The sequence below is a fragment of the Diabrotica virgifera genome, chromosome 3 (genome assembly GCF_917563875.1).
Source record: "Diabrotica virgifera virgifera chromosome 3, PGI_DIABVI_V3a".
Taxonomy (NCBI): Eukaryota; Metazoa; Arthropoda; class Insecta; order Coleoptera; family Chrysomelidae; genus Diabrotica; species Diabrotica virgifera.
In genome coordinates this window covers 119,300,112-119,327,475 of record NC_065445.1, presented here as the reverse complement: position 1 = coordinate 119,327,475, position 27,364 = coordinate 119,300,112, and the positions used below count along the sequence as shown (strand labels likewise).

At 33.1% G+C, this 27,364-nt stretch overlaps 1 protein-coding gene across 3 annotated transcripts in view; it reads right to left on the bottom strand.

The window, feature by feature from the left end:
- The window catches only part of LOC126881273 (sorting nexin-8-like), a 117,365-nt gene that overhangs the window by 64,941 nt on the left and 25,060 nt on the right, over positions 1-27,364 (bottom strand). For all 3 annotated transcript variants that reach the window (XM_050645455.1, XM_050645454.1, XM_050645453.1), the window contains one exon: positions 5,621-5,888. In XM_050645455.1, the coding sequence (XP_050501412.1) occupies positions 5,621-5,888 (268 nt within the window). The remainder of the gene's footprint in view (positions 1-5,620; positions 5,889-27,364) is intronic.

The following is a 27,364-nucleotide window of genomic DNA, read 5'->3' as shown; positions in this document are numbered from 1 at the left end:
GTTACCAATTTGAATGTTTTCTTTGAACAGCAACTCAGAAAACCTCCGAGTACTCGGTGTGTGCCAATTTAGTCTCAGAATGCCTCAAAATTCTAAAACATGATGTGCATAGCAGCCACTATGGCCACTAGGAATGCATGGTTTCGGTTCTCATTTCATATTCGTGTTCAGCAAACCCAAAAATCTATAAGCAACTTGTTTGCATCAATATCCTTGAAATTCTATAAGATGATATGCCTTAGCCATCAGGTGCTTTGGTGTCTGTTCTGATGGTGTATTCGTATTCAGCAACCCGAAAAACCCATGAGTAATTCGTTTGCATTAATTTAGTATCGAAAATTGAATATGACCTGCCCTAGGCGCCAGGTGCACTGGTGTCTGATCTGATGGTGCATTCGTGTTCAACAAACCCAAAACCCATGAGTAATCCGTTTGCATCAATTTAATGCCGAAACCCCCCGAACCTCCAGAAAATGAGCCGCCTTAGGCACCAAGTGCTCCGTGGGTCAGATCTGATGGCGTATTCGCTTTCAGCCGTTCCAAAAACCCTCCAGTAATCCATTTGCAAAAATTTATTGCCGAAAACCCTCGAAACTCCAGAAGATGACGTCCCTTGCAGTAACAATGGTCACCAGGTGCTCGGTGGGTATGTTCTAATGGCATATTCGTGTTTGGCGACCTCAAAAACCCCCCGAGTAATCTATTTGCATCGATTTTATGCCGAAAACCCTCGAAACTCCAGAAGATGACGTGCCTTAGTAGCGATTCTGGGCAACAAGTTCTCCGGAATTAAATTCTAATGAGATATTCGTGATTTCGATCTCAAAAACCTGTAAGTGATCCTTTTGCATCAATTTGATACCGAAACCCCTCAAAACTCCAGAAGATGACGTCCCTCACAGTGGCCTTCAGTACCAGGTAATTTTAAGGTCTGTTCTAATGGCATCTTCGTATTTAACCACCTGAAAATCCCCCAGAGTCCAATTACATACATCAATTTAGTGCAGAAATCCCTCGAAACTCCAGATGATGACGTGCCTTAGTAGCGACCCTGGGCACCAGGTACTCCGGAGGTCAATTCGGAAGGCACATTCGTATTTAGCGACTCCTAAGACCCGTGTGTAATCCGTTTGCATCGATTTAATGAAGAAGACCATCGAAACTCCAGATGACCTACCCTAGGCGCCAGGTGCCCTGGTGTCTGTTTTAATGGTGCATTCGTGTTCAATAATCCCAAAACCCATGAGTAATCAGTTTGCATCAATTTAATGCCGAAAACCCCCGAAACTCCAGAAAATGAGCCGCCTTAGACAACAGGTGCTCCGTGGGTCAGATCTGATGGCGTATTCGTCTTCAGCCATTCCAAAAACCCTCCAGTAATCCATTTGCAACAATTTAATGCCGAAAACCCTCGAAACTTCAGAAGATGACGTCCCTTGCAGTGACCTTGGGCACCAGGTAATCCGGTGGTCTATTCTGATGGCATATTCGTGTTTAGCAACCTCAAAAACCCGTAAGTAATCCGTTTGCATCAATTTATACCGAAAGCCCTCGAAACTCCAGAATATGACGCCTATTGCAGTGACCTTGGGCACCAGGTGATTCAGAGGTCTGTTCTGATGACATATTCGTGTTTAACCACCTCAAAAACCCCCGAATCCAGTTACATTAATTTAGTGCCGAAATCCCTCGAAACTCCAGATGATGACGTGCCTTAGTAGCGAGCCTGGGCACCAGGTACTCCGGAGGCCAATTCTGATGGCATATTCGTATTTAGCGACCCTTAAGACCCGTGAGTAATCCGTTTGCATCAATTTAATGCCGAAAACCATCGAAACTCCAGAACATGACGTCTCTTGCCGTGGCCTTGGGCACCAGGTGATCCGGGAATCAGTTCTGATGGCGTAATCGTATTCAGTGACCCCAAAAACCCCCCAAATAATAAATTTTGTTCCTTAGTATACTGATTTTGACTTTATTTTTATATTTATGCAATTTTGGATGTATTTTATGCACTTTAGAGTGCAATTATGCATTTCCACCCATTTTTGAATAGTAGACTTTTTTCCTGACGTCATCCTGAACCTGAACATAATGCAAAAAACTTAAAATCTCTAGGTGCTGTATTTAAAAATCTATTTATGCTGTTTTTTTTGGTGCTAAATGCCCTGGTCTATTAATCATGAGTAACGATTTAATAATAAAAAGAAAGTGTGTAGTGTTTATCATTATGTGCGACTTCTTAGAGGTTCGATCAGAAAAAAGGAAAATAAAAAGATACGGCGATACCGGATCAAATATTTACATCAACAAAGAACTTTGGAAGACAGTTCCCAGATACTAAATAGGTATATATTGTCGGATTATGAAAGCACCGGTCATTTCAAGAACTTGCTAAGAATGTCTCGGCAAAACTTTGAAATTTTGTTAAATAAAATTGGGCGTAACATTCAAAAATAGGATACAAACTTAAGAAAAGCTATCGCTGCCAAGGAAAGGTTGGTTATCCCTTTACGCTTCCTGGTAACCGGTGATTCGTATTCCAGTCTACAATATATGTTCAAGGTATCCAAACAGAAAATATCAGAAATAAGTCCAGAAGTATCTATGCAGTGCTTTAAGACGTATCCTCAGAATTCTTCGATTCTCTAAGTCTGTCCTTGTCACTAAGAACAGCAAAGCTTTTGAATGCATACCATTCTGATTTGTACACTTCCTTAGCCCAATACAAATAAAGAATCATTAATAAGAATCCTCTTAAACTTAAGAAAATATATGAAATATTTCATGAAGACCATGTTAAATATTTTATTTTCTATACTAAAATTCTTTACATCTCTCTGTTCCAACTGTTTTCTTGCATTTGGCTTTTCCCTTCTGTAAGAGTCTAATAAACTTAATACTTTTTTGTTTTCCTTGTCCACCCTCAACATCAAAAACTCTTCCAATTTCTTCCTAAGAATCAGCTGTTTTATTTTTGTTATAATGAAATTTATTCTTTGGATCCCATAGATTAGGATGCTTACTATATCTTTGGATTAATAGTAAAACATCTTCCCTGGATAAATCCATATTAATATTTCCTACCCGTCTACTTATTTTAACAGAAACCTAATTCTGTGATTTACTCCACACAACCTGAGCAGGTACGCACAACGAACGATAAATAAATTTTCGCTGGTAGAGCACTGCGTCCTCACTGGTAAAAATTTGCGACGCAAATTCTTGCGACAAAAATTCTTGCGACGAACCATTAGTTCAATACGCACGAAAAATTTACCAATGCGGACGCGCCTTTATATACCTTTTCATCGAACAAACTATGGTATGCATTCGCCCATTGAGCGAACACTAAAAATTATAAATGAGAATAACTTGGAAATGTTTGGTGTCTCCTTGGCTGCTTTTAAGAATCGGATTAAAAGAGCTTGACAGGTACTTTTTGTTTATTTGAACTGATTTGTGTAATAGATGTAATATGTGTAATGGATAACTATTAATATTTCGTTTTTGTTTAATATGTAATTAGGATTTATTTTACTCTAGTTTAGTAGATATTACAGAGATTGATTTTATACTGTATTGTTGTAATGGGGGTAATCCCGTATATAAATAAATAAATAAATAAAAAAAAGTAAAGAAATTCGTTCCTTGATAAATCTTCTACTTATAATACAAAAAGAGATATGGTAGGTGAGAACAGTTTGTTTTTTGGTGCATGCTCAAATCGGTGTGTTTAAAAAAATAATATTGTTCTTAAATAAATTATTAGAAGAATTTTTTTTTACTTAGCAACAACATTTTTGTTTATTTTAGTAGTATTTTGTATTTTGACAACGAAACCCGATTTGGGCTTCGAAACGTTAATAAAATCATTTTTGGTAAAATTGTGGATTGTTTCCCATTAAAAATAGTTGATTATTAAAAAAAATAACTTGAAATACCAGAGAAACGGTCGATTTTACGTGTATAATGATACTAATACCTTTTGTAGTGCTTGAAAATACCTTTAAAACGAGCAATATTAAATGTCGATCACATTCAAACTAAGCGAGATATGCTGCAAAAAAGTTGATGGCTAATGTATTTTAAGAAAAAAATGAGAAGTATATCTAACCCCTCATCCGTCAGAATTTAAATGGATCGTTTTTCTTCTACAATACCTTTTATTATAGAGTTGTTTCTATGTTCAAAAAGTTGGACGGGTTTAAAATGAATGGTCTTTGAATAAATAAGAACAAATTATAGAGCGCATTTTTAAATTTTCTTAAAAATCTTCCTTTTTCTCCATGTAACTTGAAAATGATAACGAGATGCAGTAATGAAAAATAAAAACAAAATTTTTATCTCAAAAGACCCTATATTTTTCTGCAGTATCTTTTTTTCGTATCTCTTATCATTTTCGAGTTACATGGAGAAAAAGGAAGATTTTTAAGAAACTTTAAAAACGCGCTCTATAATTTGATTTTACTCTTTTCAAAAACCATTCATTTTAAACCCGTCGAACTTTTTAAACATAGAAATAACACTATAATAAAAATAATTGTAGAAGGAAAACGATGTATTTAAATTCTGACGGATGAGGGGTTAAATATACTTCTCATTTTTTCTTAATATACGTTAGTAATCAATTTTTTGCAGCATATCTCGCTTAGTTTGAATGTAATTAACATTTAATGTTGCTCATTTTAAAGGTCTTGTCAAGCACTACAAAAGGTATTAGTACCATTATACACGTAAAATCTACCGTTTCTCTGACATTTCAGGTTAAATACACCGATTTGAGCATGAAAACAAAAAAAAACTCTTCTCACCTACCATATCTCTTTTTCTATTATAACTAGAAGGAACGAATCTCTTTGCTTTTTTATAAGCTACAAAAATATTTTATATAATTTTTTCGTTAGATGCATAGTTTTTAGGGTATTCGCAAAAAACCGTCATTTTTCATTTTTCAATGAAAATAGTCAATTTTCAACCACGCATAACTCAAAAATTATTGAGTTTTCAAAAAAAAATATAGAACAGTTTTTGCTTAGAATTAGGTTCTCTAGCTATTTCCGTGGCTATTTTAACCAAAAAATTGTCCATCCGAGACGGGGTGGGAGCCACCCCCACGATTAAAGCACACATCGGCATAGGGTAGACTTTGTTTCTCGATCTATTCCCTACTTACTGTGAAAATATCAAGTAAATCGATGTAGTAGGATGGAATTCGGAGCCAAATACCCTCATTGACTGCCCTAATATTTACTTTTATTTTTCATAGTAAAAACACACAATTCAATACTATCTCTTCAAAAACTGTGTTAGACTCCAAAGTAAACAAAATTGTGTGTAATTTTAAATGAGACGTTAGAAATTCCACACAAAATATGATAATATGACATCACAAGGGTTTGTGCGCTTTTAGGTCGTTTGAAATTATTATTCTTATACATAGAAGATTTTATTACTAAGTTATGATGAGTTTTTAAGGCGTGAAATTTTGATCTTATTTTTAAACGAAACTGAACATTATTATGTAATAAAACAAAAATGTGCAAGTTTCCTAATATCAATAAAAAACCAACCAAATACGATATAGGAATGTAATCAAAATAATCATGTCAATACTCACCTGTAAGGAAATCTATTAAGTAACAATTCTTTTAATGCAACGAAATCATTATATCTTCTGGTAACTTTAGTCTTAAATCGTTCTGACGTGACGATATACTCTGAGTATTTTATAAACAACCCTTTCTTTTCAGGTACTAGGTGAACGTTAATAGAATCTCTTTTCGTTATGTTAGAATAGTTAAATTCAGTAGAACGTAATTTTTTGTGAAGCGTTATCTTCATGTTCTTAATTTGAGCTAGATCGGTTATCTCTGGACTTGGATATTCTAAAAAACAAAAAAAAATATAGAATGTATTTTTAAAAGGTCTCATGTGCCACCTGTTCATGATAATTTAACACAATACACAGAGAAAAGTTGGTGCTACTATAGTATGCGGTCTACCTCAAGGGTGCAATCTACGTGAAGGATTTGCAAAAAATAATGAAATGCAAGAAAACTCTTGTAGAAAAAAATATTTATTCACAAATAATAAACATTTGGAGCACTTTCCTAACTAAGTAATTGTTATAAATCTACCAGGCCATTTTATTTGAAAAAAAGGGTTGATATTTGCGCATACCCTTGGAAAAGATTACCGTGTTGTTTGCATAATAGTAAAAAACTAAATTTGCATAAAGTTTATTGGATATTCCTAAATAGTAGTAGTATAAATGTTTATTAGTACTTAGCAATAAACATTTCGCCTACAAAGGTGAATTTCATTATTTTGTGCAAATACTTCTGAGGAAAGATTATGGTAATTTGAAAAATAATCTTTACAAAGTGAATAAAACGCATAAGTAAAGAGATATCTTAAAGAGATATTTTAAATTTAAGAAATTAATACTTTGTCAAATAAATTTACTATTTTAGTTGGGATAAGCCACAAAATTGGCTTCTTCCCAACTAAAAATAGTAAATTGATATGACAAATTAAATTATTATTATCAAGCATTAATTTGTAAAATTAAAATAATAATTCTTATGATTTATGCGTTTTATGAATTTTGTAAAGATTTTTTTGTCGGTATTTTAATATAATTGAGCTTATACACCGCAAGCTACAGTAAAAACGCGACGGTACACCGCAAACTATGGTAGCACCGAAAATTTTGTTTAAGAGATAACAATCACTACTGACAAATATGTGATTAAATATAATATTGCAACGTAAGATTAAATACCTACCTCTTATTATTACTGTATATTATTATACATTATATTACTTACTATTATAATAAGATACTGAAGAATCATTACTATTTTTGTGATAGGCAAAAACTGTGTCTTAAATACGGTATGCGGCAAAATAAACAGTAGTACTGAAAATCGTATGCCTCAAATTTGTATGTGTCGTGTGCCTAAACGTATTGAGGGGTTTCTAAACGTTGTTATAACATAATGTTTGTGAATGTCATGTTAATGTTAGATACTTCAGGATGGTTCTCAGTTACGCAGAAATTTTTTTTATTGTGGAGTACTATTTTCGGTCATACGGAAAATTTCATGAAAACAGTCCAAGTTTAAAATCAACAATGGTTTCAGCAGGACGGGTCGACCTGTCACACTGCCAGGGAGTCTCTTTGAATACTGCGCGATCATTTTAGGAGTTACCACTCACCAGAACTAACGCCACCAGATGCGTACATATGGAGAATGCTGAAGGAGTCGGACATATCCACCGTCTGCCATTTCGGAATTGCGGACTAGAACTAAAGATTTTTTCGTGTCAGAGGCAGTGGCGGATCTAGAAATTTGCCTTGGGAGGGGAAATTTGCCTTAGGGTAGAACTTCGAATGAAAAACCAACCAAAAGACATAACAAAGATAAACTCACGATTACAATAATAACTAGCGCGGTAGTTTTGTTATTACAAAACTCTTAATCTTTAATTTAAAGTACTTACAGTCGGAAAAATGAAAGATTACCCATTAATGATCACATCAATAACTTATTTTGTATTTGCTGTATTTTTCTATAAATAACAAAAGTATGTTATAGAAAAAAAAAGCATTTTTACGACTGTATATTTAATTAATAAAGATTGTCGATCTCTTATCCGACAAATTTACAGCCGAGTTTCGTTAGTCCGACAACGTAAATAGGTTAATGAACCGGGACGCGGAAACGCGTCCAACCTGCACTCTAAAATGTTTCAGAAAGTGGTAGACTCGCTCAAACGAAGCAGTTTTTTAAGACAATTTTTAAGACTTTTGTAATCATCTTCCAAAAAGGACGATGTACTGTGGACTATATGCCACTATATACAGGGTGAGTCATGAGGAACTGTACATACTCATACCTCGTATAGAGGCCCCTATGGGGAATAACAAATGACCATTAAAAAGTGTCTGCTCCCATTGTTTAATAATATACAGGGCGAGTTTCGCATTTTGACAGAAATTTGTATTCGTCATAATTTTTGAACGGTCAGATCGATGTGTCTCTTATTTTGGTCAATCGTTACACTATTGTCACCTAATCAACTGATTTATTTAAACTAGAAAAAAATCAGGTCCGGCTTTAAAAAAATTGGTTCGTTTGGGTCTTAGAAAAAATTTCACCCTGTATAAGCTTTTTGAAAACTCTAATATGAATTTTACAAATTAGACAAATAGGCAATTAAAATAACATATTTATTTTTTTCCGCACACGATTGCTTAATTTTTTATAAAAAAATCAATTTTGATTATGAATTAAAAGTTTGGTAAAGTGAACCATAGGTATATATATTTAACAAAATTAACTTTTATTACCAAAATTAATTTTTTTTTAACAAATATTTAATTTATGTTACCACCAATCAACTGATTTATTCAAACACGAAAAAAATCAGGCCCGGATTTAAAAAATAAGTTCGTTTTGGTCTTAGAAAAAATTTCACCCTGTATACGCTTTTTGAAAACTCTAATATGATTTTTACAAATTAGACAAATAGGCAATTAAAATGGCATATTTATTTTTTTCCCCACACGATTGCTTAATTTTTTATAAAAAAAATCAAATTTGACTATGAATAATTAAAAGTTTGGTAAAGTGAACCATAGATTTAAAAAAAAAACTTTTATTACGAAAATGAATTTTTTTTGAACAAATATTTAATTTATGTTATCACCCAATCAACTGATTTATTCAAACTAGAAAAAACCAGGCTCGGATTTAAAAAATTAGTTTGTTTGGGTCTTAGAAAAAATTTCACCATGTATACGTTTTTTGAAAACTCTAATATGAATTTTACAAATAAGACAAATAGGCAATTAAAATGGCATATTTATTTTTTCCCCACACGATTAGTTATTTTTTTATTAAAAAATCAAATTTGACTATGCATAAAAAGTTTGGCAAAGTTTTTGCATAGATTTAAAAAAATTAACTTTTTTTACAAAAATTAATTTACAAAAACAACGTTTTTCTTAAAATTAAAAGTTTTACCATTTTTTTTTTCTATAACAAGTCTAGATCTAAAACTTCCCATAACACTTCTTTTGGACTCTATAGTTTAACATAGACGTGATCAAATTGATAAATTTTAAAATTTTCCACCTAATTTTTGCGATTTACAAGTTTGCAACTTTTACAAGAAGAAGACTGAAAGTCTACAACAATTTTCAGAGTCTTCACAATAGTAAGAGGTATGTGCTGTAAAAATTTCAGAAAAAAAATATTAAAATGGAACAGAGTTATAGCGAGTTAAACCGTGAGTTCATTTTTTTTTTCATTTTTAGGTTGAAATTCCGATTTTGACAAATTTGATTTTTTAATAAAAAATTAAGTAATCGTGTGGGGAAAAAATAAATATGCCATTTTAATTGCCTATTTGTCTTATTTGTAAAATTCATATTAGAGTTTTCAAAAAGCGTATACAGGGTGAAATTTTTTCTAAGACCAAAACGAACTAATTTTTTAAATCCGGACCTGATTTTTCTCTAGTTTGAATAAATCAGTTGATTGGATGGTAACATAAATTACTTATTTGTGCAAAAAAAAATTAATTTTTGTAATAAAAGTTATTTTTCTTTAAATCTATGGTTCACTTTACCAAACTTTTAATTCATAGTGATATTTGATTTTTTTATAAAAAATTAAGTAATCGTGTGCGGAAAAAAATAAATATGCCATTTTAATTGCCTATTTGTCTAATTTGTAAAATTCATATTAGAGTTTTCAAAAAGCGTATACAGGGTAAAATTTTTTCTAAGACCCAAACGAACTAATTTTTTTAAAGCCGGACCTGATTTTTTTCTAGTTTGAATAAATTAGTTGATTAGGTGGTAATAGTGTAACGATTGGCCAAAATAAGAGACACATCGATCTGACCGTTCAAAAATTATGACGAATAAAAATTTCTGTCAAAATGCGAAACTCGCCCTGTATATTATTAAACCATGGGAGCAGACACTTTTTAATGGTCATTTGTTATTCCCCATAGGAGCCTCTATACGAGGTAGGAATATGTACAGTTCCTCATGACTCACCCTGTATACACGAAATATGGCACAGCTACGCCTATCGAATTAATAAAACTGATTGATGAAGACGTGGCCGACTTAATGAATGAAACCTTTCATATAAGATATCAGACTGCCACAATCCCCCAAAAATGGCTATAATTGATATTTGTAGCAATCCCCAGAAACCAAGTGTAACCAATTGCTGTTATAGCATAAAATTAGGTTTGAGTCAAACCATTAAAATATTTTTTAAAAATTAATAAAAATAGAGACGCATGGACATAAATCATCAAGATATTTACTTGTATTTTGTAGACTTTAGGACATATTAAAAAGTAAACGGACAAGAACAATGATTTTTATAGAACACAATGCAACGCTTTGAGAATTGAGGGCGAGATCCGTATTGTGTACATTTAAGAGGATGGGTACGTATTTTCGGCTGTAATGCTATTCAAATGGGGATTCATTTTTTCGAATCCTGAGAAAACTAATAAGTATTATTGAAAAATTTAAACGCAGAATGAAAGATTACGTTATTAGTGAGGGCCGAAAGTCCCTGAGAACTTCTATAATGTTTATTTTAATAAGTTACAGAAGTGAAAAACTAAGAGAAAATTTAGTGTGGTTTTTAATTTCAAATATCTCATTCAAAATAAACTTTTTATTTATTCTAAGGGACTTTCGGCCCTCGGTAATAATTTAGTCTTTTATTCTGCGTTTCAATTTTTTAAAAGTATATATTAGTTTTTTCAGGATTAGAAAAAAATGTCCGTGGTAATATTTTCCAAATCTATCTTTGTCTTACAACGCACTCAGTCGAATAGAATATTGTCAGCATATTGTCAGTTAGACATTGACAATCAGTGACAATTTTAAATATTTGACATAGCATCGGAAATATTTTGAGTTGTTGATTAAATAATATTGATATAATATAGTGTATTTAATAAATAATTGATTTAAGACGTGAACTTAATAAAAAGTTATTTATTGTGTATTATTTGTGGAAGATCCAAGCAGAGAATACATCAGGATAATAATATTCTGTGATCCAAGTATTTTGTGGTTAAAGACGTTCCATAGTAACAATATATTATTAAAAAATCACTTTAACACTTTTCCTCTTTTCTCGATTGAGTATTAGTTTTTGTTGTACATATAAATTATTACAATCACTGAATACATAGTTAGTGAAAAAATTATCACATTTATTAACTGAATTAATAATTTGCAATTGTACAAATAACAGTTATCCAAGAACATTCAAAAGCCATATCTTTAAGTTAATGATGACATTTTCAAGTAGAATGACATTCTAGTAATGTTAACATATCCATACCAGTGTGAATTTTACTACACGTAATTTGCCGTGTAAAGACAGAAAAAGTAAGGATAGTCGTAAAATATTTGCGAATTATGTACACATGGCCTTAAGAGGTTTATTTGTTGTCTGGATATAAGTTTAAAACTACGCCTACGGATTTTTCGGTGCCATTAAGGATTCTCTATCCCATTTTAGGGACTGGATGTATGAACTATAAAACAAGTACATTTAAATAAACTTGTTGGCATACCTACAATTAAGCATTTAATATTCACCATTGGCGCGCATACGGGTAATATGATGGCTCATATTACGTATACGTATACGCGCCAATTGTGAATATTAAATTCTTAATTGTATGTCAAAAAATGCAATAACTACGTCATAAAACCCACCAAATTGCATTTGCATATCTCAACCGGTTTTAAATCAATAAAGAAATCGTCAGTTTGTCAGAAAAATTTCAACACGCCCTATCTCGGAAACGAAGCATTTGAGGACATAAGTTTGTAAAGCAAACTGTCATTATTTTTTCATTCAGAATTACCCCTTAAACTTTGCCAACATTTTTTAAAAACAGCCTGTATTGATAAAAAACAAAGTGAATCAATCAAAAAACAAAATGTTGAGAAAGCATGAGGCTATAGTCAGGTTTTAATTTCAGTATTCTACAAATGTTAGAATATTCCACAGGGTGATGCAAACTTTAAGAAAAAAAAACACAGTTTGATTCGTACACCCGGTATACAATGAAAATTTACCTGCTTAGCAACAATATTATTATAACGATATTGTCAAGGAATAACGCTATAACATATTAAAAAAATCACTTAAATAGGACAACAGGTTTAGGAGATATAAGACATCAAAAATGGTCCATTTTTAAGGTGGCCGGTTAATTTTGGCTCAAAGTGTAATATTGTTGCTCTACAGGTAGTGTCATTGTATACCGGGTGTACCAATCAATGTTACTAAATAAATGCGACGAACTTTAAGGGGTAGTTCTGCATTAAAAATAATGACCGTGTGCTTTATAAAAACATATGTACGCAAATGATTTTCTTCTTACAAACTGACGATTTATTTATTGATCTAAATCAGGTTGAGAAATGCAAATGAAATTTGGTAGATTTTAAGAGGTAAGCTATTGCGCATTTTTTGACATACAATTAAGAATTTTATATTCACCATTGGCGTGCATACGGGTCATATTATCCGGTCATATTACCCGTATGCACGCCAATGGTGAATATAAAATGTTTAATTATGTCAAAAAATACACAACAAGTACCTCTTAAAACCTACCAAATTTCATTTGTATATCTCAGCCGGTTTTAGATAAACCATTTTCAATAAATAAATCGTCAATTTGTAAGAAAAAATTCAACATCCCGTATGTTTATAAAGCAAACGGTCATTATTTTTTCATGCAGAATTATCCATTAAAGTTTGTGGCACTTATATAGAAACACCTTGTATTGATGAAGAACATAGCTAGATGTGAAAGTATATGTTTTTTATTATCGAATATAAGCGAATGAATCATAACACAGAATGTTAAGAAAACCTGAGGCTATTAGTTAGGTTTTCATTTCAGTATTTTATAAATGCTGGAATATTCCACAGGGTGCGGTGAACTTTGAGAAAAAAACACAGTTTGATTGTACACCCGGTATACAATGACAATATACCTGTCTAGCAACAATAGTATTAAGAGGATCGGTACGTATTTTCGGCTGCAATGCTATTCAAATGGGGATTCATTTTTTTCGAATCCTGAGAAAACTAGTAAGTATTTTTGAAAAATTTAAACGCAGAATGAAAGATTACGTTATTAGCGAGGGCCGAAAGTCCCTGAGAACTTCTATAATGTTTATTTAAATAAGTTCCAGGGGTGAAAAACTAAGAGAAAATTTAGTGTGATTTTTAATTTCAAATATCTCATTCAAAATAAACTTTTTATTTATTCTAAGGGACTTTCGGCCCTCGGTAATAATTTAATCTTTCATTCTGCGTTTAAATTTTTCAAAAATATTTATTGGTTTTTTCAGGATTCGAAAAAAATGAACACAATGCCGTGGTAATATTTTCCAAATCTATCTTTGTCTTACAACGCACTCAGCCGAATATAATATTGTCAGCAGTTATTGTCAGTCAGACCAAAGAATTTTAACACACCCACTTGTGGGTGTGTTAGTATTCTTTGGTCAGACACTGACAATCAGTGACAATTTTAAATATTTGACATTGCATCGGAAATATTTTGAGGTATTGATTTAAGACGTGAACTTAATAAAAAGTTATTTATTGTGTATTATTTGTGGAAGTTCCAAGCAGAGAATACATCAGGATAATATATTCTGTGATCCAAGTATTTTGTTGTTAAAGATGTTCAAAATTGTAAGCGTTCCATAACAATATATTATTAAAAAATCACTTTAACACTTTTCCTCTTTTCTCGATTGAGTATTAGTTTTTGTTGTACAAATAAATTATTACAATCACTGAATACATAGTTAGTGAAAAAATTATCACATTTATTAACTGAATTAATAATTTGCAATTATAAAAATAACAGTTATCCAAGAACATTCAAAAGCCATCTCTTTAAATTAATGATGACATTTTCAAGTAGAATGACATTCTAGTAATGTTTACATATCCATACCAGTGTGAATTTTACTACACGTAATTTGCCGTGTAAAGACAGAAAAAGTAGGGATACACGTAAAATATTTGCGAATTATGTACCCATAGCCTTAAAGCGATATTGTTAAATAATAAGGCTATAAAAATCACTTAATTCGGACGACAGGTTTAGGAAATTCGAGACATCAAAAATTACATATTTTGTGTGGTGCCCGTTTTCTCTGACGCACAGTGTATTAACAATTAGCTGCTGATTGAAAATGTGTACAATTTTACATATACTGGAAGTGTCATAACAGAAAGCGGAGCCATGAAAGACGATATTTGTATGAAAATACGTATTTGTCTGAAAAATCAGCATAATTAGCCCCGTGTGGAGGTTGGGCCAGTCTACAATAAAGAAAAAGATCGAAATATCCCAGTTGAATGTAAAGTCTGTTCCACTCCAAGTATATGAAATATGGAACAGAAACCCTTATATAAAAACTCTAGGTCTTTGTTAAAACATGTATACAAAAAAATTTTCATTTTTTTGGCCTAACACAATCAGAAATGAAGATCTGCTACACCTGACCGAACAGAAGAGAATAGAGAATGAAACAAATTCCAGAAATTGGTGTTCTATCAGCCACATACTTCATATAAACAGCTCCAGTATTGCAAATACTGCCCTAGAGTGGAATCACCAGGGAAAAAGAAAACGGCGCTCAGCACAAACTTGGAGGAGATGCAGGAGATCAATTATTATTAATGAAATGACAGGTCAAAGAAAGTTTTTGAACGAATTGAAGACCTTAAACCCAAATAGCTCTAGTATAAATATATTTAGATATTAAACAAAAAGTAATCATCGTATTGAAATATTTTGTAAATATTCGAGTAATAATCATGACCTAGTATTACATTTTTATAGTCTTTATCACTATTTCAGCTGCAAATATATTATTGCACTAGATAAATGGTCTGCCTATATATTTTGTTTATTTTATTGTATATTTTTAATTTCTCTGGTAAAGATTAATCTCTATGAATGAATCAACAATATTAAATAAAACTGAATAATAAAATACCCTATTTGAAGGACCACATGTTGTGGAGATAAGGCATTTTTGTGTTGAACTTTATAATTTAAATTTAGATTATACAATATGATGTAAACCATCCAGATTGTAAGTTCATGGGTTAGTTACTTTCTGATAATAAATATGATATTAATAATCTGAATAAATAATTATATTACCTGTTATTATGTTATAAACATCTAATGCATAATCAAAACTTACTATCATTAGGTAACTTACTCATACAGTAGAACCCCGAAAAACCGAACTAATTGGGGGGACAGCCTGTTCGGATTCCGAAAAGTTCGGATTATCCGAAAGTTAGCCTAACTAGTAATTCAGAGCTTTCATTGTCATTGATTTTGAGTCGCAAAACGTTCTCGCAAGAATGTGGACAATATTGTTGGACTCAAGTTGACTACGAGAGAACCGAATTAAGTTTATCTTTAACCTTTATAAGCACTATATTATATTAAAGTACGTATTTGTTTTTAAGAAATTTTAAATGTTAAATGGTTAAAGTCCTATTAATCCTACGTTGTTCAATTTTGTGGTTTTACTCTGTATAATACACATGTTTCTATGTTTTTGTCTTGAATTTTTTAATCTTTTTCACTTTCCATTGATTCGGATTTGCCGAACGTTCGGATTAGCGGGGTTCGGATTTGCGGGGTTCTACTGTATTTACTTATAAGTTAACCACCGAAACATTACCTAAAAACATTAGGTAAATACACATGTTCTGAACAATCATTATAGAAGATAGTCAAGAACTGAGAGTTTGATAACAAAAATAAGTCATACTGCGATTTTATTACAGGGTATCATATATGACTAGGACTAGGATATTAATGAACAGGAACCGTATCAAGAATTTTTTGTTTTTACCTTTTCTAGAGAAAACGTTTTTCACAATGTTTGGTCATTTATCTCCAAAACAATTAATTTTAGGTAAAAAGTTTGTCTATTATAAAACAAATTAACATTAAATTAGTACAAGATAAATGTATGTTGCAAAATTAAAATTTTTTCCGTGGTACGAATACAGTGTAGTGCAAAAAAGAGGGGACTAAAAAACAAATTTCATCAAAATTTACTTACGACTATATCAAAATCAATCTGGAAATTTGCAACTGCATAAAATTATTTCTCTTTTTGATCCAATTTAACATGTGCAAAAGCGAAATCTGTATTTATTTTTGCATATTTTTGCAAAAATGTTGATTATTTAAAAGATTACACCAGTCAGCAGCATTTTCCAGTACACGAAAACCAATTAAAAAAGTTTGAATTTAGTAGTAACACTAAATAAGTAGTTTTTGACACTAAATGCTAGAATAACCAGAGCCAGTGATAATGGGCCTGCACGGTTTACACTGCACTGTGTTATACAAAATACGAATTTAAAAAGCGAAGGGCGCCTACGCTACTTTTGCAGGTAGGCACCTTATATCCTAACGCCGGGACTGAGAATAACTGAACTCAACAAATCAAATTTCACAAAAAATAAAAATGGAATAAATTCTCGTAAACTATATAGCCCAATAAATGACCGTTTTGGAGTGTAATTTTCAGGGGCACCTCCGAATTGCATGAAAATTTGGATTTAGGTTCTACTTACACTCCACTTCAAAGTTGAATTTGTGTCGTTGGTTGCTTTTACTTGGGGGGTGACAGTCACCCCTTCTCGGGGGGTGAAAAACGCGTGTTTAAAATAAGCCCGGAAATGGATAAATTGACAGATTATAAGCAACTTTCGTTCTATAAAATTTTTTACGTAAGTTAATACTTTTTGAGTTATTCGCGATTGAAAATATTGATTTTTCGACAAAAAAACTACGTTTTCAGATAGTTTTTCGCCAATAACTCAAAAAATAAATATTTTATCGAAAAAAATATTCTTAGCAAAAGTGTAGCTTATAAAAAAATTTAAAAAATGGTGTATCAGTAAGGTCTATAAATTGAGTAAAAGCAAAGTTGTAGCTCATGAAAATACGTTTTTATTCGTCTAATTCCAAATCGAATAATTCAACGCAAAATGACCGAAAAATTAAGCACTTTTCGGGAAAAGCTTATTTATATTTTTAAAGTATCTAAAAACAGCTTTATATTTGTTTTTTACAAAAAATTTTATCGTCAAAAATAAACGAGTTACACTGAATCAAGTTGGCGCCTTTTTTTAGTAAAAAAAAAATCGTGAAAACCTCCTTCTATTTAGCACCCTAAATAAAATTAATCGTTACCGCTTTACGCTTTATTTTAACTGTATGTGTATTGTTTATACGATCTGTAAGTTTGATTGGTTTAAAGTGCTTATTTTTGAAAAAATATGGTTTTATAGTAAAAAAAAAATTTCTAAAAATTTTTGAAAAATTTTCTTTATCCAAAATAACTTAAAAAGTATTAGCGATAAGAAAAATCTTAAAGAGTAAAAAAATGTAGGTTTTGCTATTATAAATATTCTAGCTTCATTTTGTTTTTCCGTGAGACAAACATTGGTTAAGACATGGCTGTTATAATTTGCATACACTCGTGGATAGTGACCCGTTCAAGCTTTTTCAACTATAACCCTTTCAAAAATAAGCACTTTAAACCGGCGAGACTGACAGATCATATAAAAGATAGATAAGTAAGTAAATTGTTTGTAAAGAGGATTTTTTGTGATTAATTTCATTTGGGGAGTTAAACACGGGGAGATTTTCATGATTTTTTTACAAAAAAAAAAGAGGGCCAACTTTGTTTTGAGCGTACCGCGCTTATTTTTAATGCTAGAGACTTTTATGAACAATTAAAATAAAGCTTTTAATAAACACTTTAAAAAAGTTTCAATGGGTTTTTCCCGAAAAGTGCTTAATTTTTCGGTGATTTCACCTTGAAATATTCGATTTGGAGTTAGACGAATAAGAACGTAATTTTCATGAGCTACAACTTTGTTTTTACTCGATTGATAGACTGTAATGATACACCATTTTTTTTTGGTTTTTATAAGCTACACTTTTGCTAAGAATATTTTTTTCGATCAGATATTTACTTTTTGAGTTATTTGCGAAAAACCGTCTGAAAACGTAGTTTTTTTGTCGAAAAATAAACATTTTTAATCGCAAATAACTCGAAAAGTATTGACTGACATAAAAAACTCTATGGAACAAAAAATGCTTAAAATCAGTCAATTTATTCATTTCCGGTCTTATCTTGAACCTATGGTTTTTTACCCCCGAGAAAGGGTGACTGTCACCCCTCCAAGTAAAAGCAACCAACGGCACAATTTCAACTTTGAAGTGGAGGGTAAGTAGAAGCATTGATTATAGAATCAATGGTAGAAGCTAAATCCAAATTTTCATGCCATTCGGAGTTGCCCCTCAAAATTACACGGTCTCGCCGTATTTACCGTTCATTTACTGGGCTAATAATATTTATATCCATTGTATATTTCTATAATAGTAGTAGTCGGAGAGATAGAAGCGGATTTTGTGCGTGATAAGTAATATGGAAAAACTATACGGGGATATGTTGAATTAGTTGTGTACATGACTTTCACCAACGGCCGGAAACCAGAGTTGGGGCCGAGGGTAGTTATAAGGGGTCAAAATCGCGGATTTTATTATTTTTTTTTATGACGCTCATGATCGAGATAGTGCACCAAAATTTGGGAATAAGTAGGTCATGACGTAACTAAGTAAAATCTCTAGGGGCGGAACGCTGCGTGGCCGACAAAGGGGTGGGGGTAGGGGTGAATATAAAAAATATAAAGGGTTTTTTGCGACGTTCGTGATTGAGATAGTGGACCAAAATTTGGGAATAAGTAGATCATGACATTACTAAGTAAAATCCCCAGAGCCGGAAACCAGAGTTGGGGATGAGGGTAGTTATAAGGGGTCAAAGTCGCCGTTTTTATTATTTTTTTTGTGACGCTCATGATCGAGAGAGTGCACCAAAATTTGGGAATAAGTAGGTCATGACGTAACTAAGTAAAATCTCCAGGGGTGGCACTCTGCGTGGCCGACAAAGGGGGGGGGGCAGGGGTGAATGCAAAAAATATAAGGGGTTTTTTGCGACGTTCGTGATTGACAGAGTGCACCAAAGTTAGGGAATAAGTAGACCATGACATAACTAAGTAAAATCCTCAGAGCCGGAAACCAGAGTTGGGCATGAGGGTAGTTATAAGGGGTCAAAATCGCCGTTTTTATTATTTTTTTTGTGGCGCTCATGATCGAGATAGTGCACCAAAATTTGGGAATAAGTAGGTCATAAGGTAACTAAGTACAATCTCCAGGGGTGGAACGCTGCGTGGCCGATAAAGGGGTGGGGGTAGGTGTGAATATAAAAATATAAGGGGTTTTTTGCGACGTGCTACATTGAGATAGTGCACCAAAATTTGGGAATAAGTAGACCATGACTTAGTTAAGTAAAATCCCCAGAGCCGGAAACCAGAGTTGGGGATGAGGGTAGTTTTAAGGGGTCAAAATCACAGTGTGTATTATTTTTTTGTGACCCGGCACAACATTTGTCCCCCACGCAGCGTTTCGCCCCTGGAGATTTTACTTAGTAATGTCATGATCTACTTGTTCCCAAATTTTGGTGCACTATCTCGAACACGAACGGCAAAAAAACCCCCATATATTTTTATACTCACCCCTGCCTGCCACCCCTTTGTACCCCAAGCACCGTTCCGCCCCTGAATATTTTACTTAGTTACTTCATAACCTACTTACTCCCAAATTTTGGTGCACAATCTCCATCATGAGCGCCACAAAAAAAAATAATAAAAACCGCGACTTTTACCCCTTATAACTACCCTCGTCCGCCACTCTGATTTCCGCCTCTGGGGATATTACTTAGTTATGTCATGGTCTACTTATTCCCAAATTTTGGTGCACTATCTCAATCACGAACGTCGCAAAAAACCCCTTACATTTTTTTATATTCACCCCTGCCCCACCCCTTTGTCGACCACGCAGCGTTCCACTCCTGGAGATTTTACTTAGTTACGTCATCACCTACTTAGTCCCAAATTTTGGCGCGCTATCTCGATCATGAGCGTCACAAAAAAAATAATAAAAAACGGAACTTTGACCCCTTATAACTACCTTCCTTCCCCACTCTGGTTTCCGGCTCGGGGATTTTAATTATTTATGTCATGGCCTACTTATACCCAAATTTTGGTGCACTATCTCAATCACGAACGTCGCAAAAAACCCGGTATATTTTTTATATTCACCCCTACCCCCATCCCTTTGTCGGCCACGCAGCGTTGAGCCCCTAGAGATTTTACTTAGGTACGTCATGACCTACTTATTCCCAAATTTTGGTGCACTATCTCGATCATGAGCGTCATAAAAAAAATAATAAAATCCGCGATTTTGACCCCTTATAACTACCCTCGGCCCCAACTCTGGTTTCCGGCCGTTGGTGAAAGTCATGTACACAACTAATTCAACATATCCCCGTATAGTTTTTCCATATTACTTATCACGCACAAAATCCGCTCCCAGCTCTTAAACTATAGAGTTTGCTGATTCAATATAAATGCAATATTCAAGATTTGTTAATGTTGTTCTGAAGCTACTTCCTTGTGGCATTTTATAATTTTTAATGGGAAATAAGCCACAATTTTACCAAAAAAAGTATTTTATTAACGTTTCGAAGCCCAAATCGGGTTTCGTTGTCAAAATACAAAATACTACTAAAATAACCAAAAATGTTGTTGCTAAGTAAAAAAATTCTTCTAATAATTTATTTAATCTGACTCATTTATATTGGCAATTCAGACGTATATTATACATTTTAAAGTAGAAGACTTTAAAATGATATCGCCAATATTTATGAGTTGCGTTCCTGGGACGACTTTACTAAAAGATAGTTCATTCGATTACATGAAATCAATCCCAACTCAAGAATATCCGTCACAAAAAAATCATAGCATGTGATCTGTCTTTAAAAAGACAACCAAATGCAACGATGACAGTAAAATTCTCGCGCTAGAGATTCCATAGTAAATCACGAGGGAAGACCAGGAAAAAAGATTTGTTAGAAATAAGCCAGGATATAAACATTCTCACCTGTTTCGCATTTTGCTTTTATTTTTAGTTTACAACAAAATAAGAAAAGGTAACCCACAAGTAAATATTCCAATTTAAAGAAAAATAACACTGCAATAATTGTATGTATACACCGTTCTTAGGCGTCAACGCCCTTCGGTAGGGATCTATGGAGGAGTATCACCAAGCCGCAAGCCCTTATCCCTTGCCGTACCGCTCCTCCATAGGCCGATCAGACGCCAGTTTATTCCAGACCAAGCCGTAGACTCTATTGAGTTTTATACTACGGCGTTGGCCTTTTATAAATTTCATGACCTAGCTGAGGCTCGAACCAGCGACCGCGAATCGCAAATCCACTAAACTTGTCGATCGACTGAGCCCCAGCTAACTGGACCGTCAAGACCGACACTGCAATAATTAACAAATAATAATGGTTAAAACATTTAGCTCTTAAATAGAGAGTTTTTGTGCTCATATGCTAACTCACTACAGGAATCTCAGGGGCGCTGCCTGGAGCTGCCCGTAAATCACAAACCGTATGGGTTTGTGATATTTTAAAAACAATCAACACGAATGTAACTTATTAAAACTTGAAATACATCAAACTAAAAAAAAAAATAAAAACTACGTATTTGAAAATCTCAAGAAGTGGAACGATCACACACACAAACAACATATTCGAGAAATAAAGTGTTATTGGGTATGTTTAAATCGGTATAAGTAAGTAGTTGAAACAGTCAAAACAAAGAGACGCACACTCATCAAAAAGCACGTGAGATTCTACATTTACTGAATCGATCCCGGAATAGTCAACTCAAACTAGTAAGAGTTGATTCTCTTTTTCCCGCGATCTACTCTTACTAGTGTTGCCCAAAATCGGTCTTGGTCTTGCAGTCTTGGTCTTGGTCTTGCAGTCTTGGTCTTATTCTTGCGTTTTCGCAAGACCAAGACCAAGACCGCCTAATTTTAGCAAGACCAAGACTTACCGTGCAAGACTTGAGCAAGAACAAGACTCGAGACTCATGCGTCTTGCAGTTAGAACTGAGGGTCGTTTTAGGGAGTATACCTACAAGTTCGGCTATATTCTTAGATACTCTATGAGAAACAAATAAAATTGTAAAAAAAATGAAAATTGAATTTATACGCATTACGAACAATACCATAAACATACATAGCGAATCAAAATATCCATTAAAAAAGACTTGACGCATTTAAACCGGGAGATATTAACAGAACTTCAACCACGATTTTCTAAGTCCTGCCATTTGCAATACTGGAAGGTTAGAAAAGGTACTTACAATTTATGGAAAAATCCACGGGTTTCCTGTGACATTTTCCTGTGAAAATTAGATTTTCCATGAGGAAAAAAATGGGGAGTTGCGATGAATTTCTGAGTCCTGCCATATCCATAGAATGACAGAATACTATCAATTTTATAAAGAAAATTTTTTGGGCAGTGGGGTTGCAAAACGACTAAGGGAGTATATGAATATACGAACATGTAATGAAAATAATGAAATTTTCATGATTTTCTGGGTCCTGCCAACTTAATAAATTAAATATAATTATTTGAAAATGATCGAAAAAAATGTTGGCATGACGTCTCCTAATGTTTAACTGCACTTGTCTCTTGGAAAATTCTGTGGAAAATTTTCACCCTGGTTCCGTGATTTTCTGAGTCATAAAATAAGTTTTATTATAAAATAAATTTTATTATAAAATAAATAATTTAAGTAGACATTATTCAAAATGGCAGGATGTTTAGTTACACCTTTTTTACTAAACAGTTAAAAAATATGTAAGAAAATTCGTGGAAAGTTACACGATTTTCTCAGTCATGCTATTTTGGACATATCTCAAGAATGTTAATATGAAGCTATTTACAAAGAGGCAGGATGGTTGTGTAGTTATTTCGTATACAAAAATAAAATTTTAAGTCAGTAAAATTATTGCAGGTTGTTATACAAACATATTCATATCACCACAATGTTCTGAGTCATGACATGTCAGGTATGCTTAAAAAAACACTAATCTAAAACCGTTTACAACGTGTCAGGATAACCGCAAAGATATTTAATACATAAAAATTAATTTTTATATCGTTAAAAGAATCGTACGGTATTAAATATTATTTTCCTGAGTAATGTCTCGGATTTTTACACACCTTTCAAATCTAATACCAAACTGTAACATATTTATTTTAAGCGATTAGATCATATTTGTATCTAAGTAAACGTAATAAAAGTAATGGGAAGAAAATCAATAATTTTACAATTAATTGGTTATAATAGGGATTGTACATATTATACAGGGTGTCCAGAAACTCTTCTAACAATCGAAGCCCGGAGATTCCTCAGATAATTTTAAGAAAATTTAACTCAATTCACCTCGTCCGCAAAATGATTCCCAAGGAAGCTAGAGCTCTTTAAAGATGGCGTATTCTAATTAGTTTTTTTTAATAGCTCCAGAACACTTGTATTTAGAAAAACAAAAACTGGTACACCTATTTATCTTCCAGAGATAAATCGATTCCATCATTTGTCAATTTTTAGTACCGGTCATAGGCGTCCGTTTAGGGTAGGGAAATGAATATCTTATCCCATAACTTTTCTGTGTCTAACTTTTAAGCATTTTTGACACTGGATTATTAAACTATGATCTTGTACTAAAATGTACTCTTGCTTTAAGTCGGTAGGATACGCCGTGTTCTAGAAAAATCGATTTGAAAAATTTTTCGGTTTTTGAATTTGAAGAAAAAAAAAATAAAAAAAAAACTATTTAGAAAAACGAAAATTGGTACGTTTATTTCTCTTCCAGAGATGAATATTTTATCAATTGTGAATTTCTAGTATCGATCATAGGCGTCCGTCTTGGGTAGATCAACGAAATCTCATAACTTGCTTTAATTTTTAAGCATTTTTGACAGTACAGTATTAAATCATGAGGTATTCTAGTACTAAAAGTTACTCTTGCTTTAAGTCGGTAAATACACCGTTTTTTTTTTTATTTTTTCAAATTTTTCTTAAATTCAAAATACGAAAAATTTTGAAATTGATTTTTCTAGAAAACGGTGCATCCTACCGACTTACAGCAAGAGTACCGTTTAGTACTAGAATACCTCAAAATTTAATAATATAGTGTCAAAATGCTTAAAAGTTAAAGACAAAAAAGTTATGCGATAAAATTACCGATGCCCTACCCAAAACGGACTCCTATGACCGGTACTAGAGATTCGCAATTGATGGAATCGATTTATATCTGGAAGATAAAAAGACGGACCAGTTTTTTTCTATCGAAATGAAAGCGTTCTGGAGATAAAAAAAAACCAATTACAAGGCGCCATCTTCAAAGAGCTCTAGCTCCCTTAGGAAACATGTTTGGATTATGTGAATTGTGTTTAATTGTCTTAAAATTATCTTAGGAATCTTAAAATTATATACAGGGTGTTCCATTTAAAAAAACATAAGTTTGTGTCACCCTGTCAATACGGGTAGCCCTGTATATTAGAAAATATTTTTAAATTATGATCCTCTCTTTGCCCCACGTTTTACCTAAATAACTTTTTTTCGTAGCTCTTACGACAAACGAGTAACTGGACTTTGTCACACTAATGCCCCACCCTGTATACGAAATAACTATAAAACCATCCTGCCTCTTTGTAAATAGACTTATATTAAGATTCTTGAAACATAATATGCAAAATGGCATGACTCAGAACATCGTGGAATTTTTCACAAATTTTCTTACAAATCTAGGACTCCTGCCGTCTTACAAGAACCGTTTAACCTTCCTGCCAAGTACCGAAAAAGTATTGATTGTATTTGAGTATTATAACTTTTTAAAGGCAGGACTCAGAGAATCACGGAATCAGGGTAAAAATTTTACGCATAATTTTTCAAGGGACAAGTATACTTAAACAGTAGGAGACGTCATGCCAACATTTTTTTTATCATTTTGAAATAAATATGTTTAATTTATTTAGTTGGCAGGACCCAGAAAATCATGAAAATTTCATGATTTTCCTTACATGTTTGTATACATATATACTCCGTTAGCCCGTTTGCAACCCTCCTGCCCAAAAAATTTTCTTCATAAAATCCATAGTATCCTGTCATTCTACGGATATGGCAGGACTCAGAAATTCATCGCAAAACCCTATTTTTATTTTTTGGGAAAATCTAATTTTTACGGGAAAATGTCACAGGAAATTTGTGGATATTTCCACAAATTGTAAGTACCTCGTCTACCCTCCCACTATTCCAAAGGGCAGGACTTAGAAAATCGTGGCTGAACTTCTGTATAATATCTCCCGGTCTAATGTGACATGTACTCAGAGGTCAGTATTATAATGTGAAAATAAAATATTTTTCATATAGTCTTTCCCAGCAGCCGACTCCGACGTCTTCGCTCTGAAATTAATTGTCCAGGTTTTGAGAATAATATGTAGTCGTCTTCTGAACATAACATAACATTCCTGCGTTGCGACGCCTACAGTAGTATCGAATATCGTACATATACAAACTTTTTAAAAATGTGTCACCTTAGCTAATAGAAAATATACTTAATAAGTATATAATAAGTAATTCATTTTTTTCATTATTAGTTTTCTAGGAATCCAAACACCATCTTATCGGTATACATAATATTATAGTAAGACTATTATGTATTGTTTATGCTGACTGTGCTATGAGGTCACACGGCTAAACAAAATTTGCCGAAACAGCGCGGCTATTATTTAAAAGTATCATAAGATAATGATACGAGACAAAAGTATACAGATAATGCCGGATATCGTGTAAACAAAATACCGAAATATTATTTTTACCATAATTTACACTTCTCCAAGAAATTAACGCACCACATTAAACGGGTCATTTTTAATGTCTCAAATTTTCTAAATCTGTTGTCCGATTTAAGTGATTTTTTTTAATATGTTGTCTTATTCTTTATACATATGTATTGCTGTAATAATATTGTTGCTAGACAGGTCAATTATTGTATCAGGTATACCGGGTGTACCAATCAAACTGTGGTTTTTCTCACTCTGTGGAATATTCTAACATTATTCTAACTTATTATTCAAGCATGCAATAGCATACTGTTCTTAGCATTATGTTTTTTTATTCGTTCACTTATATTGGATAATAAAAAAGTGAAGTACTTTTTTAACTAGCCATGTTTTTCATCAATCCAGGATGTTTTCAAATAAGTATGCCAAACTTTAATGGGTACCTAATTCTGCACGATGGAAAGAGCAATGCTTGGCATATCACTTAAGGACAGGAAAACAAACACATGGTAAGACAGAAAACCAAAGTCACCGATGTGGTACAAAAATCACTAAAATTGAAATGGGAGTACGCCGGACATGTAGCTAGGAGCGATCTTAACAAATGGCACAGAACAATTCTAACTTGGAGACCATACGGACACAAAAGACCCAGAGGCAGACCTATGAGATGGACAAATGATCTGAAACGAACTGCCGGGAAAAATTGGCTACAAGTAGCGTACAACAAAAAAACAATGGAAAGGAAGACTCGAATAGGCTTTTGTTCAGATGTGAACGTGAATGGCTTGACGAAGAAGAATTCTGCACAAAAAAGTAATGACAGTTTGCTTCATAAACGTACTTTATAAATGCTTTAATTCCCAAATAGGGGGTGTTGAAATTTTTCTTACAAACTGACTATATATTTATTGCTCTAAAACCGGTTGGGATATGCAAATGAAATTTTGTGGGTTTTAAGACGTAGTTTTAACTTTAGTTAGTTAGAACCATAGGCATAACCAGGGGGGGTTTTGGGGGTTGTAACCCCCCCCCCCCCCCCATTTGGTTGTACTTTGAGCTCTATTACGCTTAACACCATTACTATTCCATACCCCCAGAGATCATCTAGTAGTTGTAACTCCCCTTAGGATCATCCTGGTTACACCTCTGGTTAGAACATAGGCAGGTATCACCTAGATCGTGGGTTCAAACCCCACCCGGTGTCAGTTGTTTAGATATTTATTAATTTGGCTAGTCTTTAATATGGCTGTGATATTCAAGCTTAAAATGTACCTCTCTGTTACGTTGTTCTAAGATATGCAATAGGCTAAGCTAATGGGCAACTGCGAGACTTGCAAGACTCTTGCTGCAAGACCAAGACCAAGACCAAGACCGGGAGCGCAATACCAAGACCAAGACCAAGTGTACTGGCGCAAGACCAAGACTGTCTAAGTCTCGTCTTGG